General features: G+C 36.3%; 1 protein-coding gene across 1 annotated transcript in view; it reads right to left on the reverse strand.

Annotated features, from left to right (window-relative positions):
* The window catches only part of TMEM196 (transmembrane protein 196), a 46,048-nt gene extending 32,657 nt beyond the window's left edge, over positions 1-13,391 (reverse strand). The window contains exon 1 of the mRNA XM_006911974.1: positions 13,245-13,391. Within this exon, the coding sequence (XP_006912036.1) occupies positions 13,245-13,391 (147 nt within the window). The remainder of the gene's footprint in view (positions 1-13,244) is intronic.
* Positions 13,392-14,492: the final 1,101 nt, after the last annotated feature.

The following is a 14,492-nucleotide window of genomic DNA, read 5'->3' on the forward strand; positions in this document are numbered from 1 at the left end:
GAAGGAAGGAAGGAAGGAAGGAAAGAAGGAAGGAAGTAAAAATAGACAAAATGTTCAGAGCTTGGATACTCCCTGTCCAATTTTTTCAAATGTGTACAGCTTGACAAATGAGCTTTGGAATCTGTTTTAAAAGCCTTCTTGAAAGAAATTTACTTACTTACCTAAACTGATCACTAGCTTTTTTGGATTTGGAAATATTAGCTAACTTTCAAAAATTAGCTTCAATTTCTCAGTTGCTCTGAAAAAGAAGAGAACACACCACTATTTCTTGAGAAAGCTGTTTCCTTGAAACTCTCAACTGGGAGGAAACCCCTAAAACCTATAAAAATGCTCATTATAGCTCTGTGATAGTTTAATAGTGCCAATATTTGAGATCATTCTTGTTCAGTTTGGGGCAGTAGCCAGACAACTGCATTTTCATCTTGGTTGAGCACTTATTTTAAGGGTACTTAATATTTTGAGGCATCTGTGGAAATAGTGTTGGACTAAGAATTGGACTGTTGTCCTGGTTCTGTATCCAGCTGATTTTGAGGGCTTCAGTTTGCTTATCTGTGAAATGATGAATTTGGAATCAATTATTTCTATGTCTCTATATATTGTATAAATTATAACTCTCAACCAACAGAGAAGAAAAAACATTTTAATGACATTCTCAGTACTCCTCAAACCAGAATTTTATCTCTTCTTTACCCTTAGCTCTTGACAGACCTCAGATTAGATAGAAAACAAAGAAGCCATCGGAAACTCTTCTCACCATTCACTATTAAGTGTGACAAATTCTGCATCTTCACTCATTCATTTTGCTCTCTCTTTTTACAATAGACGAAGATAAAACTTATCAACAAAACCTCTATTTTGGCTCTAAATGCAATCGGTCTTCACCTGCTCAAAGACTTTCTCTCTGTTTATAGCCTCCTTTCTGCTCCATTATTCACATTAGCACACAAAAGCGTTCCAAAATCTCCCTTAAAAATAAAAACCTTTCACAAATAAGTGAAATCATGTGGTATTTGTCTCTGTCTGACTTACTTCACCAAGCATGATACTTCTAGGTCCATCTTATCAGGGGGATTACTTTGTAAGTTATATATATGTCTAACTACTATGCCGTATACCTGAAACTAATATAATAATGAATGTCAACTGTAATTGAAAAAAATTTAAATTTAAACTTAAAAAAATAAAAATAAAAACCTTCCTAGATTCCAAATCCTTTTACATGGTCACTTTTTCTCTCTACACAGACCCACTTTCCCTTCACTCTTAGGCTTCTACACGTAACTATTTCCATATTCTTACCTTCCATTCCCCCTTCAGCAGACTTCAGGCTTCTTCACTCACTGTTTTACTTTAACTACTTCTGCCTGGGGGAAGCCAGGACTTCCATGTTTCAGTCCTCAGCTTACACGGGCACATTCTACTTTGGGCTTCTCTGATACCACACTCTCTTGGTCTTCAACATATTTCTCTGGTCACAACTTTTCGTTCTCTTCTTTTTCTACCTCCTTGTCACTCTCAATCTTCTGAATATTATAGCAACTACAGTCTTTGTTTTGGGCGGTTTCAACCAGTCATATGGCCTTAAAGACCATTACATCAGTTGTTCAATCCCCAAATCCGAGACTCATTCTTAATACTTTACAATGACATCTAATCAGATCTTATCAACTCTGCATGTCAATTATCTGCGCTTCCTCTATTTTTATTTTAGTCTTTCACTCTCATCCATGTAAGCATTACATCGTACGTCCCAGGGCCTCCTAACTAGACTTGTGACTTCTTAACTTGTCTGACTCCAAAATGTTTTCTAAACTGCAGCCCCAAATGGCTCATATTGTAATTCGGGGAAAATAAAAACATTGTAGCATGGGTCTTAGTTGATTTTTTTCCTGGTTGTCTCTCTACTTCACCCAGTGCCTTCTGGAGTCTCTTGTTTACTTGCATATTCTAGTCTCTGTGGTCTTCTTTCAGTTTGTCAAACACATCAAACTTCTCTTAACTCAGGGTCTTTACCCATGCTGTTCTCTCTGGTTGCAGCAATGCCCTTCCCCCTATTCATCTGAGTAATGCCTCCCTATCCTCAGGAAACATTCCTTCCTTAGAGATGCTTTTTTCTGATTCTCTTACTATTAATAACAGTTATAGTCTTAATAAACTATAGTTCTCCTGTTCGACATGTCACAACCTGCAATTGTTCATTTGTCCATTATTTATTCATTGTCTATGTTCTTTTTAAAATTAACTTTAGTAGATCAGGGATCATGCTTATTTTATTTACTGCTGGATCCTGGGAAGCTATCTTGAAGCATAGATGGTAGCTGTGGAAATAATATTTGTTGACTAAATCTAATAGGAAGAAAATCTGGCTCATGGGAATAGGAACAGAAATGAACTCTCCTGATTTTTCCAAAGCCTTTCCTCCACACCACGCTGTCATTTCTCTTCTTGACTCATCCCAAACCACTGTAGACCATGTAGCTCAGGCCTATCAAGTATCTTTGCCATTGACCTCAACACTGATTGGGCCTCATCTTCATGAGCCTAACCCCTGGGGGAGTGGAGGGTCCCAGGCCCTGAGCTGTGTCACTTCACAACTCAGTTCCTTGGGCTTGTTCTGCCTTTATTAGATTTACAGATCTCCTCAATGGCCTTCACTTTCCCCTTCCCAATTATTCTGCATTTTCAACATAGTGTTTCTCTTTTTAAAAAGTCACTTTTCCACTTTCCTATTTATATTTCCTTCTTTTCTTAGGCCATGAAAAACTCTGCTAATTATGCAGTGTTCTTTTTTTCCCTTCAGCTAGAACCAATTTCTTATTTTCTTCCCCAAAACAGAACACTGAAAGAAAGCAAGTCACATAGATCCATACACATATGTTTCTTCCATCCCAGAAAATTTCAAAATTTTTAAAAGTTCAACTGAAAAAGGGTAAATTCACATTTTTTATCAATAGAGCCAAGACCTTTTATAAATATCGGCACAATCAAAGAAAAATAAAATACCAAGAGGATAAAATGTACAACAGATATGTTGATGTGATACGCAGTCCTCCATTAGCACCAAGTAATCTTGGTGGCTTGGCAGCCAGTATGCGCAAAGAGGCAACCACAGCAAATAAAGAAATTAAACCAAAAGCACTCAAGGGAAATAAAAATACCCACAGTGATAAATGGGTATGTACAGTAGGCGAGAGTAACCTTTTCAGAGACTGTAAAGTAACTGAATGAAACCAGCAATACAGAAGGATGAATTTCAGAAGAAATCATCAGACATAGCATGTAGCTGATTGACACACCAAAATCTTTTAAACGAATCCAAGTTCAAAACTCTCAGAAACTTCCCACTGGCCCAAGACCCAATTCTTCATTGTTCAGAAAGAATCAGCATTGATTCTTACAATACCGTTCCGTCTCCTCTCCCCCTCAGTGTTCATGTAATGCAGTCTTTCTTGTACTTAATGCATTATGCATTACATTATGTTTCAATTCTGTTTTCTGATAGTTTTTCTTTTTTAAAAATAATCTGTTGAATATTTTGAGTATGCTAAGTAAATAGGCTTCTTGATGTTAGAACTGTTTCTGCTCCAACAGTATCAAAGAAAATTAAAACTAAACTTGTGAATACAGGTAAATAGGACTTTGAATGTGCAGTATATTTAAATGTCAGTAGTCCAAATATATTAATGTGGGTTCTCTCATCTTGCATGATTTTCTTTATATTTTTGTGTTTAAGAGTCTGTCATGTCATATATAAGTAAAATTAACTTAGGTGTTATAATTTGGGAAATATTTGAATATAATGCTCATAACTTGATACATGTGGAAAATATAACAAAGTTTCAAAGGTAAAAAAAATGGATTTGCTGAAGAGGAAAGAAAAAAATACTCCCTCAGGTACAGGCTAGCTTTGAGTTTATGATTTGTGACTTGTCTTCACAGAGTTGAAAATAGCCAGGGACTCAAGAAGACTAGAGGATAAAGTTATGCTCTTCCCAAGACTTGTCAACAGCACTAATAAATGTCCATCCAACATGCCTGGAGGTTTCTGAAAGCCAACCAGTTATGGAAATAAGCTGCAGCTGATAGAGGATCACGACGTGGTGAAACTGCCCCAAATCAGGGCACTAGCAATCTACCTGCAGCTTCTATCGCTTATCAGTGGTAACTATCAATTACCTCCTAGGAATTACTCACCTCTTCACTTCACCTGCACACTAGTGCATGCACGCACAGGTGTTCACATACACACACACATGCATACACAAACCACACATTCTTTCTTCAGTTGATTTAGGTTTTTGTCCTTCTTCTGTTACTGACTTCACTTTCTGCTCTTAAATTCCTAAATCCTAAATCCTTTAGGTTTTCATCCCTAAGCAAAGACACTCATCTATTGAGATAAATGGTGTAATGAATAGAATTCATAGGCAATGTAGTATACTATAAATATAAGCTGCCGTTGTTTTTATTGGTAATGTTGTAATTATTATCATTATTATTTTAATTCTTCAGAGTAATCCATGCAGGAAAATAGTTGGCAGGAGACAAACAGAGAAAGAACTAAGAATTCCAGAGCCCAGCCAAAAATAATGTGGAAATCAAGAACACATCTCTGTTTTGTAAACAAAAATTATACCTCTTTATCCAAATATTGACTAGAAAATATTTCTGGGACTTTGGGACATGCACTATAAATCACAACTAACTATTAATGCCAAATTTGTTATGACGAGCATGTATTTTCTAAGAGAGAGTATATGATTTAAATGTTACCAAATCTTGAGTCTAAGGTCAATTTTATCAATGGTCTTACAATTAGCTCTCCTTCAGAAATGCATAAAAATAAAATATCTATAATACACCAATAGAAACCACAGGCAGAAAATGGATTTTCTAGAAAAATGGCAAAAGCATGCAGTCATTATTGTGGGCTAGTCATAGTTACTGAATACCCAACATGTATCAAGCCCTTTACATAACATTTAATTTTTAGGACAACTCTATAAGATAAGTAGTAGTACTGCTATTTTACAGATGATTTAGCTGACTGCTCAGTGAGATAATGTAACTCGCTCAAACTTAAACAACTAGAAAATGCTATAGCTAAAATTTGAACTGAAGTCTTAATATCTCCAAAACCTATTCTCATTTCTTTGTATCACGCTGACATCTCCAATTAGAAATAAATCTTATTTTTATGTGTCAGGCAGCTGTAAGAACAATCAAACAAAAGGAACTTATGGTCTTACAAATCCAGCATCAACAAGAAATTCACTTGAAGTTGGGATTAGGTTTGCATTAGTAGACTTACTATTCCCTCAAGTTTCAAGATTTCCCTCATCTTTTTTTTTTTTTATTCAGAACATGCATCTTGAAACCAAAGGCTGGTGTTTTGCCTTGAAATTGAGCAGCAATGCCTAGCTCAATTGCCTTCACCTCATAATCACCAAGTTCTGTTCAGCAGAGCTCACCAAGCTTAGTTGAGAATCAAAAGCAGACGTGTCTTGGCATTCTTTCAGGACCCTTGTAAAGCGGATCCCATCTTATTTAAATGAGGTAGACCTTTACTTACAAGTGTTTACGTTAGCAGGTCTTTGTTCTAAGAGCCTGGTCTCCTCAGCCCCCGACAAACTCTCCATTTTATTGTCTCTTCCGTGACTTTAGTGACTTTATACGTAACAGCTTGGCTTCGTACATATTCTCTCCTCTGCCCCCTGGAAACGTACCCACTCTCTAAGGCCTGGATAAAGCCCTCCCTCTCCGAGGAAGTCATTCTTGACTCCTCTCGTTTTGATCTATGTTTACATGTGTTGTTTTGTGTTTTCATGAGTTGCCCTCATAATATTTAACAATCATTTGAGATGTATAATTTAGTTTTATTTTTTAAGGCTAAAGATTAAGCTTTAAGGGTAGGAACAGTTTAGTCTAATATCTCAAGCTCTTCTGAGAACATGGGGCTATGCTTGTTGAAACTATGCCAGTCTCTTCTGCATGATAGATACAAACAGTGATCGGGACTTGGCCTTTATGCCATCGTGCCTGACTCATACATTCAGGAGTAGAAGCAAATAATGAGGTCAGGCTTCGATGAGTGTTTTTTTTCATGAAAAATTTCCACACAACGCAACAGAAAAAGTATAGATTTTGAAACAAGATTTCCTAGGCTTTAAATACCAACTCAGCTGATTAAATAACAATGGGCACTGGGCAAGTTCCTTTTTCTACATAAACTTTGTAAAATATTACATTCTACATGAAGTTGTTAGAAATAGAAATGATAATATATGCGAAAGCATGTGAATCACAGTTAACTATTAATAAATTATTTCTACAGGATAAAGAGCCCAAGGCACTCTGTCTCCCAAGGTGATCTACTTAGCCACTAATATTTTCTTTTTGCCTTATGTCCAATATTTAATAATAGATCATGAACTAATGGAACTAAGAATTGCTTCTCAGGAGTTTTAATACTGACGCTAAAGATCATGGGAACTAATTAACGTTATAAGAATCAACGTTGAAATCTAGATACTTCATTGATGCATTTGTTAATACAATTATCTAGATTTCAACGATGATTCTTATGTTAATTGGTTCCCATGATCGTTAGCATCCGTATTAAGCAAAACTATACAAGCCTCCAATATATTAACTATCTTTATTAGAAGTATTAATTTGTACTTTTATTTTTTTAATTTTATTTTATTAGTTCCAAGTATGCAGTACAGTGGTTAGACATTTATAGTTTTTAAAATGATTCCCCCTAATTGCTCTTTCTCTCCTTTGGCTCTCCACCCAGCCATTACATTAATGCTAACTACATTCCACTTTATGACAAGAACTTACATACTTTTATATGTTTTCTGAGAACTTTGTTTTATGACATAAGTAGTAGTTAGGATATGCCCACTGTTTGTGTTGCCTAACTTAGCTAATTGTCTAATTTATCTGCTTACCAATTGTTTTTATTTTAGAGTTTCTATCACCCTCTCAACTTCCAAAAGAAAATAAAGAGAAAAACTGTCTCATTGCAGCAGCTGTTTCCCATCCAGTTGTAAGCTGAATATTTACATGACCTCTCTCATGAAGATATTTTGGTGCAGTTTTTTTAGTTGCTACTGTATTTACCTGAATTAAATCAAAGCTAACTAGATATACTATTCATGGGCGGGGGGCGCAGGATGAGTCAAGATAGAGTTGATTAAGGATGTTTGACAAATCTTGAAAACCAGTGCACCTCTAGCAGGCTGTAGGTGCCAGGCAGTCATGGAGAAGCGTGAGGGAAGTAGAAAAAGAAAGAAGCTAACGCTCACTGAGCACATGCTCTGTGCCAGTCTTGGTACTGACAGCTTTGTAAGCATTGTCTTCTTAGCTTCACACAACTTCCCAGCAACCCATGAAAAAGGTACTGGTATTTCTCTCGACTTGGTGAAGAAATATAAGTTATCTAGTTTGATAGTTATACTGAGTGATATGTATGAATCCGATCTCCCATTCATTTTGAATAAAGTTATATAGATTTGCATTCAAGAGGACAGCATGGTTTTGAACATCACAGAAGAAAGTTGTCACACAGTTTTTTCTTTCTTTCTTTCTTTCTTTCTTTCTTTCTTTCTTTCTTTCTTTCTTTCTTTCTTTCTTTCTTTCTTTCTTTCTCTTTCTTTCTTCCTTCCTTCCTTCCTTCCTTCCTTCCTTCCTTCCTTCCTTCCTTTCTTTCTTTCTTTCTTTCTTTCTTTCTTTCTTTCTTTCTTTCTTTTTTTTCTCCTTGGAAGACAATCAATGAGAATCTTTGTATACTATCATCTAATTATTCTGGCATTGTCCGTTTCGCATGTTAAAATAAACATCTATCTGTAGAGTGACCACCTGGTAGTATGACTAAATTATTAAGACAGTAAAGTCAAGTATTTTGAACAATTCCAGGCTTAGGTATAAAAATGCTATTTAAATAAATAGGATGATATATGTATGTATATGTATTGCATTAACAAAATGAAAGTTTGTTCATTTTACAAGTGAATGACCCAACATCATTTGAACATAAAATTGTTGGGTTTTTCCTCCTTTGCACACCTGTCAAAATCTATTCTAGTTTTTACTGAATTTTAAAAACAAGCATTTTGGTTTGGATGGCTGAGCTTTTCTTCCCATCTGCCAATAAAAGTAAGTGTTATCTAAGGGCTAAGTGACTATATTAAAAAGTTAAATGGTTTGGACATATTTGAAGCACATATTGGATGATCTGGCGAATAATTAAGTCAGTGCAGAGCACCAGTGTGAACATTTAGGCAAAAACATCCAAATAAAAGAGTTTGATTTTATTCAGATAATGTTTGCGTCAAGCTGTCAACAAATAAATAACTGAAGTTTCCTTAAATAACAACTACATTTCCCAGTAATTTAGCTTGACTAATTTATCTAATTGGCTATTATCTAATTGCCCTAACCCCAGTAGAAAACAGGTAGCACTTGAAAATAAGAATGCTAATCAGATAAGAAATTCTTTACCTGGGCTCTACAGGGTCCGTGAATAGGCTTTATCACATCTAGAAACTCAATGAAAATTGTTCTGTATGTTCAAACAATACAATTTATGCATTGAGAAATATCTATGCGATTATACACTAAATTTATAAGGGTGGCTAATTATGATGATATGGTAGGAAAGAGAACTTTAGTTTTGATCTTTCTTTTTAACCCTTTAAAATGAGTATTTATAAATTACTTGCACAATTAAAATTAATTTTAAAATGAGGTATAAATGTACACTTGTAATTTTTTTCTTAGGATGGGGGAGTGTTTTCATTTCATGCCAAATATGAATCTCTTATTTTATGTACCTGACTCCGGAGAAAAATGATATATTATCTGGTCAGAGACACTCTAGCTTCAAATTTTGTACATTAAAAATAACTGAAGGGTTCTTTTCACTTTATTGTTCTATTTGTTTTTCCTTAAATAAATCAGGCAGATTTAAATATTAAAAATAATACGTTGGATCAGCTATCAGTTATATAGCTCCTCATTTGTATCACTATGGTATGGATCAGAATATACAGTAGGTGAATTTCAACACAATCTTAAAATCGGTTGAGTTGTTGCCATGGTGAATCAGGAGTCCACAAAACAGGTATGTGGCTTGATTATGCTATAAATTTCATTCACCTAAAGTATCAGATTTATTAAGCAGATAAAGTTATGATATACAAATCAAGTATGGTCCAGAAAAATTAGTAGTAAAAATTACTCAAACTTTATATGATTTAGATAACAAAAATTTTCGATATTGTTAAAGACTATGTTTATACATAGGGCAAACAAGGCTTAGAAAGTTCTTTTAATATAATTGATTTGTAGAATGATTATCAGATATACGTGGGTAGAATTTAGCATGATATATATCAAATACAACTCAGAATCAGATGTCACTCCCGACACCACCATCTGAATCTCTAGATTTCCAAGGGTCAACCTAGAGTAACAAAATAAATTTCTCCTGGAACCATGAATCTATGTACTACTAAATACAGTCCATTCCCTTAACATGTGATGCATGACAGACAGAGAAAAGTGAGTATCACACAGCAAGTTGGAAACGTAGCCTTGTCTATTTAACTCTCTGTCAATAAATCTTATACATCAATTATATTTCACATGACTATGTCTTTTCCAAAGCAGTTTACTCAATGGTTCACTCACTGTTATCTAATAGTCTTCTTTTATCTAATGTTTTCTTTTATGCATTCAATGAGGTGATTATATCAGCTATAGCAAAGAATCAAGAAAAAGCAAAAATTCTATAAAGGCAGTTATAGCTTACTTTCTCTATGAAAGTATAGTTCAATTATTTTTTCCTTCTAAACGCCCATACTTTTTAGACTAATCGCAGAAGCACTCTTTGCCTAATTATGAAATAGTGCCTGGAAATAATCCATATAAGCATCCATCTCACGGATTTTAAGACCTTTACCTTGGTCCTATTTTATTTTTAAGCCACCTTTTTTTTAAAAAAAAAAAAATTGTGTATTTGGGTCCAAATAATCAAAATTGTTGTCTGAATTCTCAGTGCATTTGATCTAGATAAAAAGCTTATTATGCTAGGGTTTATATATAAGAAGTAATCCTTTCATAGTATAGTTTTTCTTTCCACTGGCTCCTAAAACTTAATTCAGAAATCTTGTAATAATGATATTAATGTTTTGAAAAAACTTCATGGCATCAATCAAAACACACTTTGATTAGAGACTACAGTTATCCTGACAAGTTAATTATTATAAAATATCATCTAATGTTCATAAATAATACAGATTTTTTAATTCATAAAATACCAAAGAGATTAACAATTCTCTATCTACTTTTCCTCTGCATCTCCCTGGAAACTCTGGAAAGTAAGAATTGGCATTATTATTATTACTATTTAAAAAATATGAGGAAATAAACCTATTGTCTTGGACTGGCACACAACCTCCTGTGGTCTGGCCCCATCCACTCTTTCAATCCTTATCTCCCCCTCACACATTTAAACCCCAGAAAAATAGAAGAACCTATTTTTCCTGGAACATTACCCACCCTGTCCCAGTTTTTTGCCTTTATCCATGCTACCTGAAAGCTCTCCTTTCTCATGCTCTTCACTGCTAGTCTATGCACTCAGTATTAGCTGTTCACATTTATTCAATGCTTACTACATACTATGCTTTTTACTAAGAGCATTATTCCATTTGTACCTTCTAACAACCCTATTTTACAATGTATGAGGACACTTTGGATAGTCATCCAGATAGTGAATGGCAGTTCTAGCTAGGGTTTGTATCCAAGTAGACTCCAGATTTCATACATTACTTAACACTGTGATATATTAATTCCAAGTCCCAATAGACTTGAAAGATCAAAGGAAAAATAGTTTTCCTAGTTTTCCAATAAATGTTTCATTGGCTACACCAACCTCTCTTCCCTTTATCTGCCCTGGTATCTCTCTGAGGTCAAACTCTAATTTGTCACCGCTGATAAAGTTAAGAATGTACCCATCTTGTTTCCTCTACTAGACATTCTGATTCATTTTAGCAGTCTTTGTGTTAAATAGTAAAATGCCTTGCATATGGCAAGTCCTTCTATAAATATTGCTTATATTAGTTCATCATTGATAGAATTGAGATAATTCAGACTGTATCACAAATGACCTCTGAAAAATAAGTTAAAAATTCAACTTAGCAAGCCTATCATTTGATAAACGGTGATCAAAACTGGATACTTATTTTGTCATGAATTTGATTGTTTTTTGAGTTTATGAAAGTGACCAACTGTTTGAGCATTCTAGTTTTAATCCATTCATTCAATCACATGTATTTTTTGCCTTTACTGAATCAGACAATAGAATTCAAAACTATCATTTAAGAATCATAGGTAAATCTTGGTTACTCTAAAGAAAAGTTAAAATGGAAATAATTCTTTGTGATAATGATTACTATATATACATATAGTACTGTTTTGTTTGTTTTTACTAAGCTGATTCAAAATTTTCATTTTCTGTGCATACACATATGTCAACTCATCTAGGTAATAGTATATAGCCTGGGAAGAGAGGTAAAATCATTTAATTATTTTTCTTACATGCTGTCAAGCAAATGTAACCATGTTTTTATTCTTGAAGATAATACTTTAATACTATTTAGAGACAACCTAAGTTTATTCATTCGATTTCTTAAATTTCAGAGGGGAAGTGATTTGAAAAGTGTTCGAGGTTTCTCTCTCATAAGCCATCAGAAGATCACATTTTCTTCCCCTTTCCCTAAATGTTGGCATTGCATTTTGACAATTGTCTGATAGAAGTTTTAGAGTCTGACTATTTATGTTAAATAACAATAATAGCTATGACTCTCAAATTAACCACTACTATATATAAGATGTAAAACTAGATTTAATTTGCTTTTTAGATTTTCACACTTAAATTTAAAATATGCATTGATAAAATTATATAATAAAGAAAAAGGTAATTTATTCAGAGGTTGGAAGTAAATTATTACTGAATTTAAAACAAGGATTCTTGGAGGAATTCAATGTTAGAATTGAACACGATTTTTCTTGTTTCTTTTAACTTCACCAATTTGAAAATATTCACTTCACTTTGAAAAATTAAAATATAAAAACTATTTTCCAAAGCATAATTATACCAGTTTTAAGAATGCTAGAATTTCCCTCAAAAATAAATTACTTTGGAATGATTTTCCTTGAACTCATAAATAATAACTTTTTCCTCAGTAACTTAAAGCACATACAATTAAGCCATGATTGTTAATTACACCCATTGATTATCAGTGATAGAATGATATCCTATTAAATTATCTAAAGTAAGATCAAGCTAGAGACCCAGAATGATATAGCAGCTTTATATCTTAAAGGAGAAGAAAAGTTGATTTTTACAGTTAGGCCCATACCAGGAATAGTGCTGAATTATTTTATTGATTCTTGGTGGAAGGAATGGGTCTCCAAGGCTTTCCTGGAGATTCACCTAAACTAAAAAAATTAAGAAGCTCATTGGGTCTGCCATTTGACCTGGAGAAAATTATGACATTTTTCTTGAACTATTTTCCAACTAGTGTTGTTAAATATCATACCATTTGTTGTTTAACTTATTGCCTAGAACTTAAAAAAAGAGTTGATAGACGGGAAGTACAGAAAGCTCACAAGGGAAAATTACGAGTAGTGTTTTCTAGGATAAAATACTCCTTTCGTCCTCACACCACATTTCTCTTTTTGTCACACTAGTGCTGCCTTTAGTGTACCTTAAGCACTGTTACTTAGAAATAAGTGCATAACTCTATTTTGCTTGTTCCTGGTACAAGAAAATGATGTAACAGTTTCATTTTGATTTTCCTTGTAGAAGAAGCAAGAGGCTGAGTCTGCCCTTGAGAGGTGTGACCCCTAATCAGCACCACTGGACAGTCTTTTGCAGGTTCAGCTAGTGAAAACTGCCCCCTTACCCAACTTAAAACAAAGCCATTTAATTTGGTTCTAAGCCAAGGTAAGGAAAAAACAAACAAACAAACAAACAACAAAAAATTACTGGGCTGAATAATAGGACAACGTAAAGAGGCATAGCCTGCTAACATGTAACTACATGCAAGCTGGGAGAGATTTGTGATTTTCTTCCCCAGGGAGGGAGTGACTAACGCGCGCACACTGACCATCCCCTTAAAGAGGTAAAGAGAGAGTGAAATGGCTCAACGTACACACACCCCGCTCCATACCGGGGACGAGTCTCCGAGCTGCGGCTTGTGCTGTCGGAGGGCCAGGCTGAAGCTGACCGCCCCCACGGCCACGCTGGACACCCCCAGCCCTATCTCCAGCACAGAGAGCACCAAGAGGCTCCCGATAATCTGGCCGCTGGTGCACATCCTTCCTCGGTCATCATTCCTTCCAGATCAGAGAGGGAAACCAACCATCCACCTTCTTTCTTCCACTATCTCCTTACCCCTTCCCGCCCCCTATACCAAACCCCAAAACTTTTCTTTCTTCACCAGTGAAGCATAATCCACAAAGACTGGCTTTCCAGAACTGGAGACCCTCTTCCCTGACGGGGCCAGAGGCAAAAGAGCCGCTGCACCCTCTGGCACGTTCAGACAGGGATCGTAGGAGGATTTTCCCGGGTTCGGTGGTCGGAGTCCAGGAGAGGGGAGCACACCAGCTGCAGGGCTTTCAAGAAGGAGCCGGAAACCTGGAGGAGCCGGGGCGCCCGCAGTCCCGCTCGCGAGGCGCTGTCCAGAGTTCTGCCTCGTCCCAAGTCTCCGCAGGGAAAGCCCGCTCCCCGGGTAGCTCCCAGACCCCTTCGGGCCTTGCGGAGGGGATCAGCTTTGCTTCCCAGAGATCCAGAGCTGACCTGCTCAGGGCTTCTCTTTCTCTCTCCCTCTCCCGCTCGTCTCCTCTCCTTTGTTTTCGTGGTAGCACAAAGTGCTCCTGCGAGTCCCTCGGTCCCCAGGCTGAGCGGGCGGATGATATTCAGCACCACGCTCCTCGCAGTTGCTGTGTCGCCAGAAAAAGCGACCTTGTCTGATGGCCTTTTTCCGTCTGGGTTTCTTCTCCCTCCTTGTCGTCCTCGTCCTCCCCCTCTCTCTTGATCTGATTCTCTCTCATTGCAGTGACCTCATTGGGATTTGAGAGGTTGATGGAGGAGGGAAGAGCTTGATCTATTTGTGCATCTAGAACCAATACTCTTGGCTGGCCCCGCCTCGGGACCCCAACCACAGCGATCCAAGTGATCCCCACCTCCACATCTCCCCCACAGGCTCCCTCCTGGGCTGCTATCCAGATGGGAGGGGAGGCGATGCCTACGTCAACACGGGGCTCATTCTGTGTAAAACTTTCTTCTGCGTGTACGTGGGGTGAGTCGGGGGCGCAGTGGTCAAAGAAAGGCAGAGAGAGTGCAAGGGATGGGGAGAGAGGTCAGACTCCTAAATTTACTAGGACACTGAAGGACCCTCACCAAGGAACTCTTCTCT

The sequence above is a fragment of the Pteropus alecto genome, unplaced genomic scaffold (assembly GCF_000325575.1).
Source record: "Pteropus alecto unplaced genomic scaffold, ASM32557v1 scaffold21, whole genome shotgun sequence".
Lineage (NCBI taxonomy): Eukaryota > Metazoa > Chordata > Mammalia > Chiroptera > Pteropodidae > Pteropus > Pteropus alecto.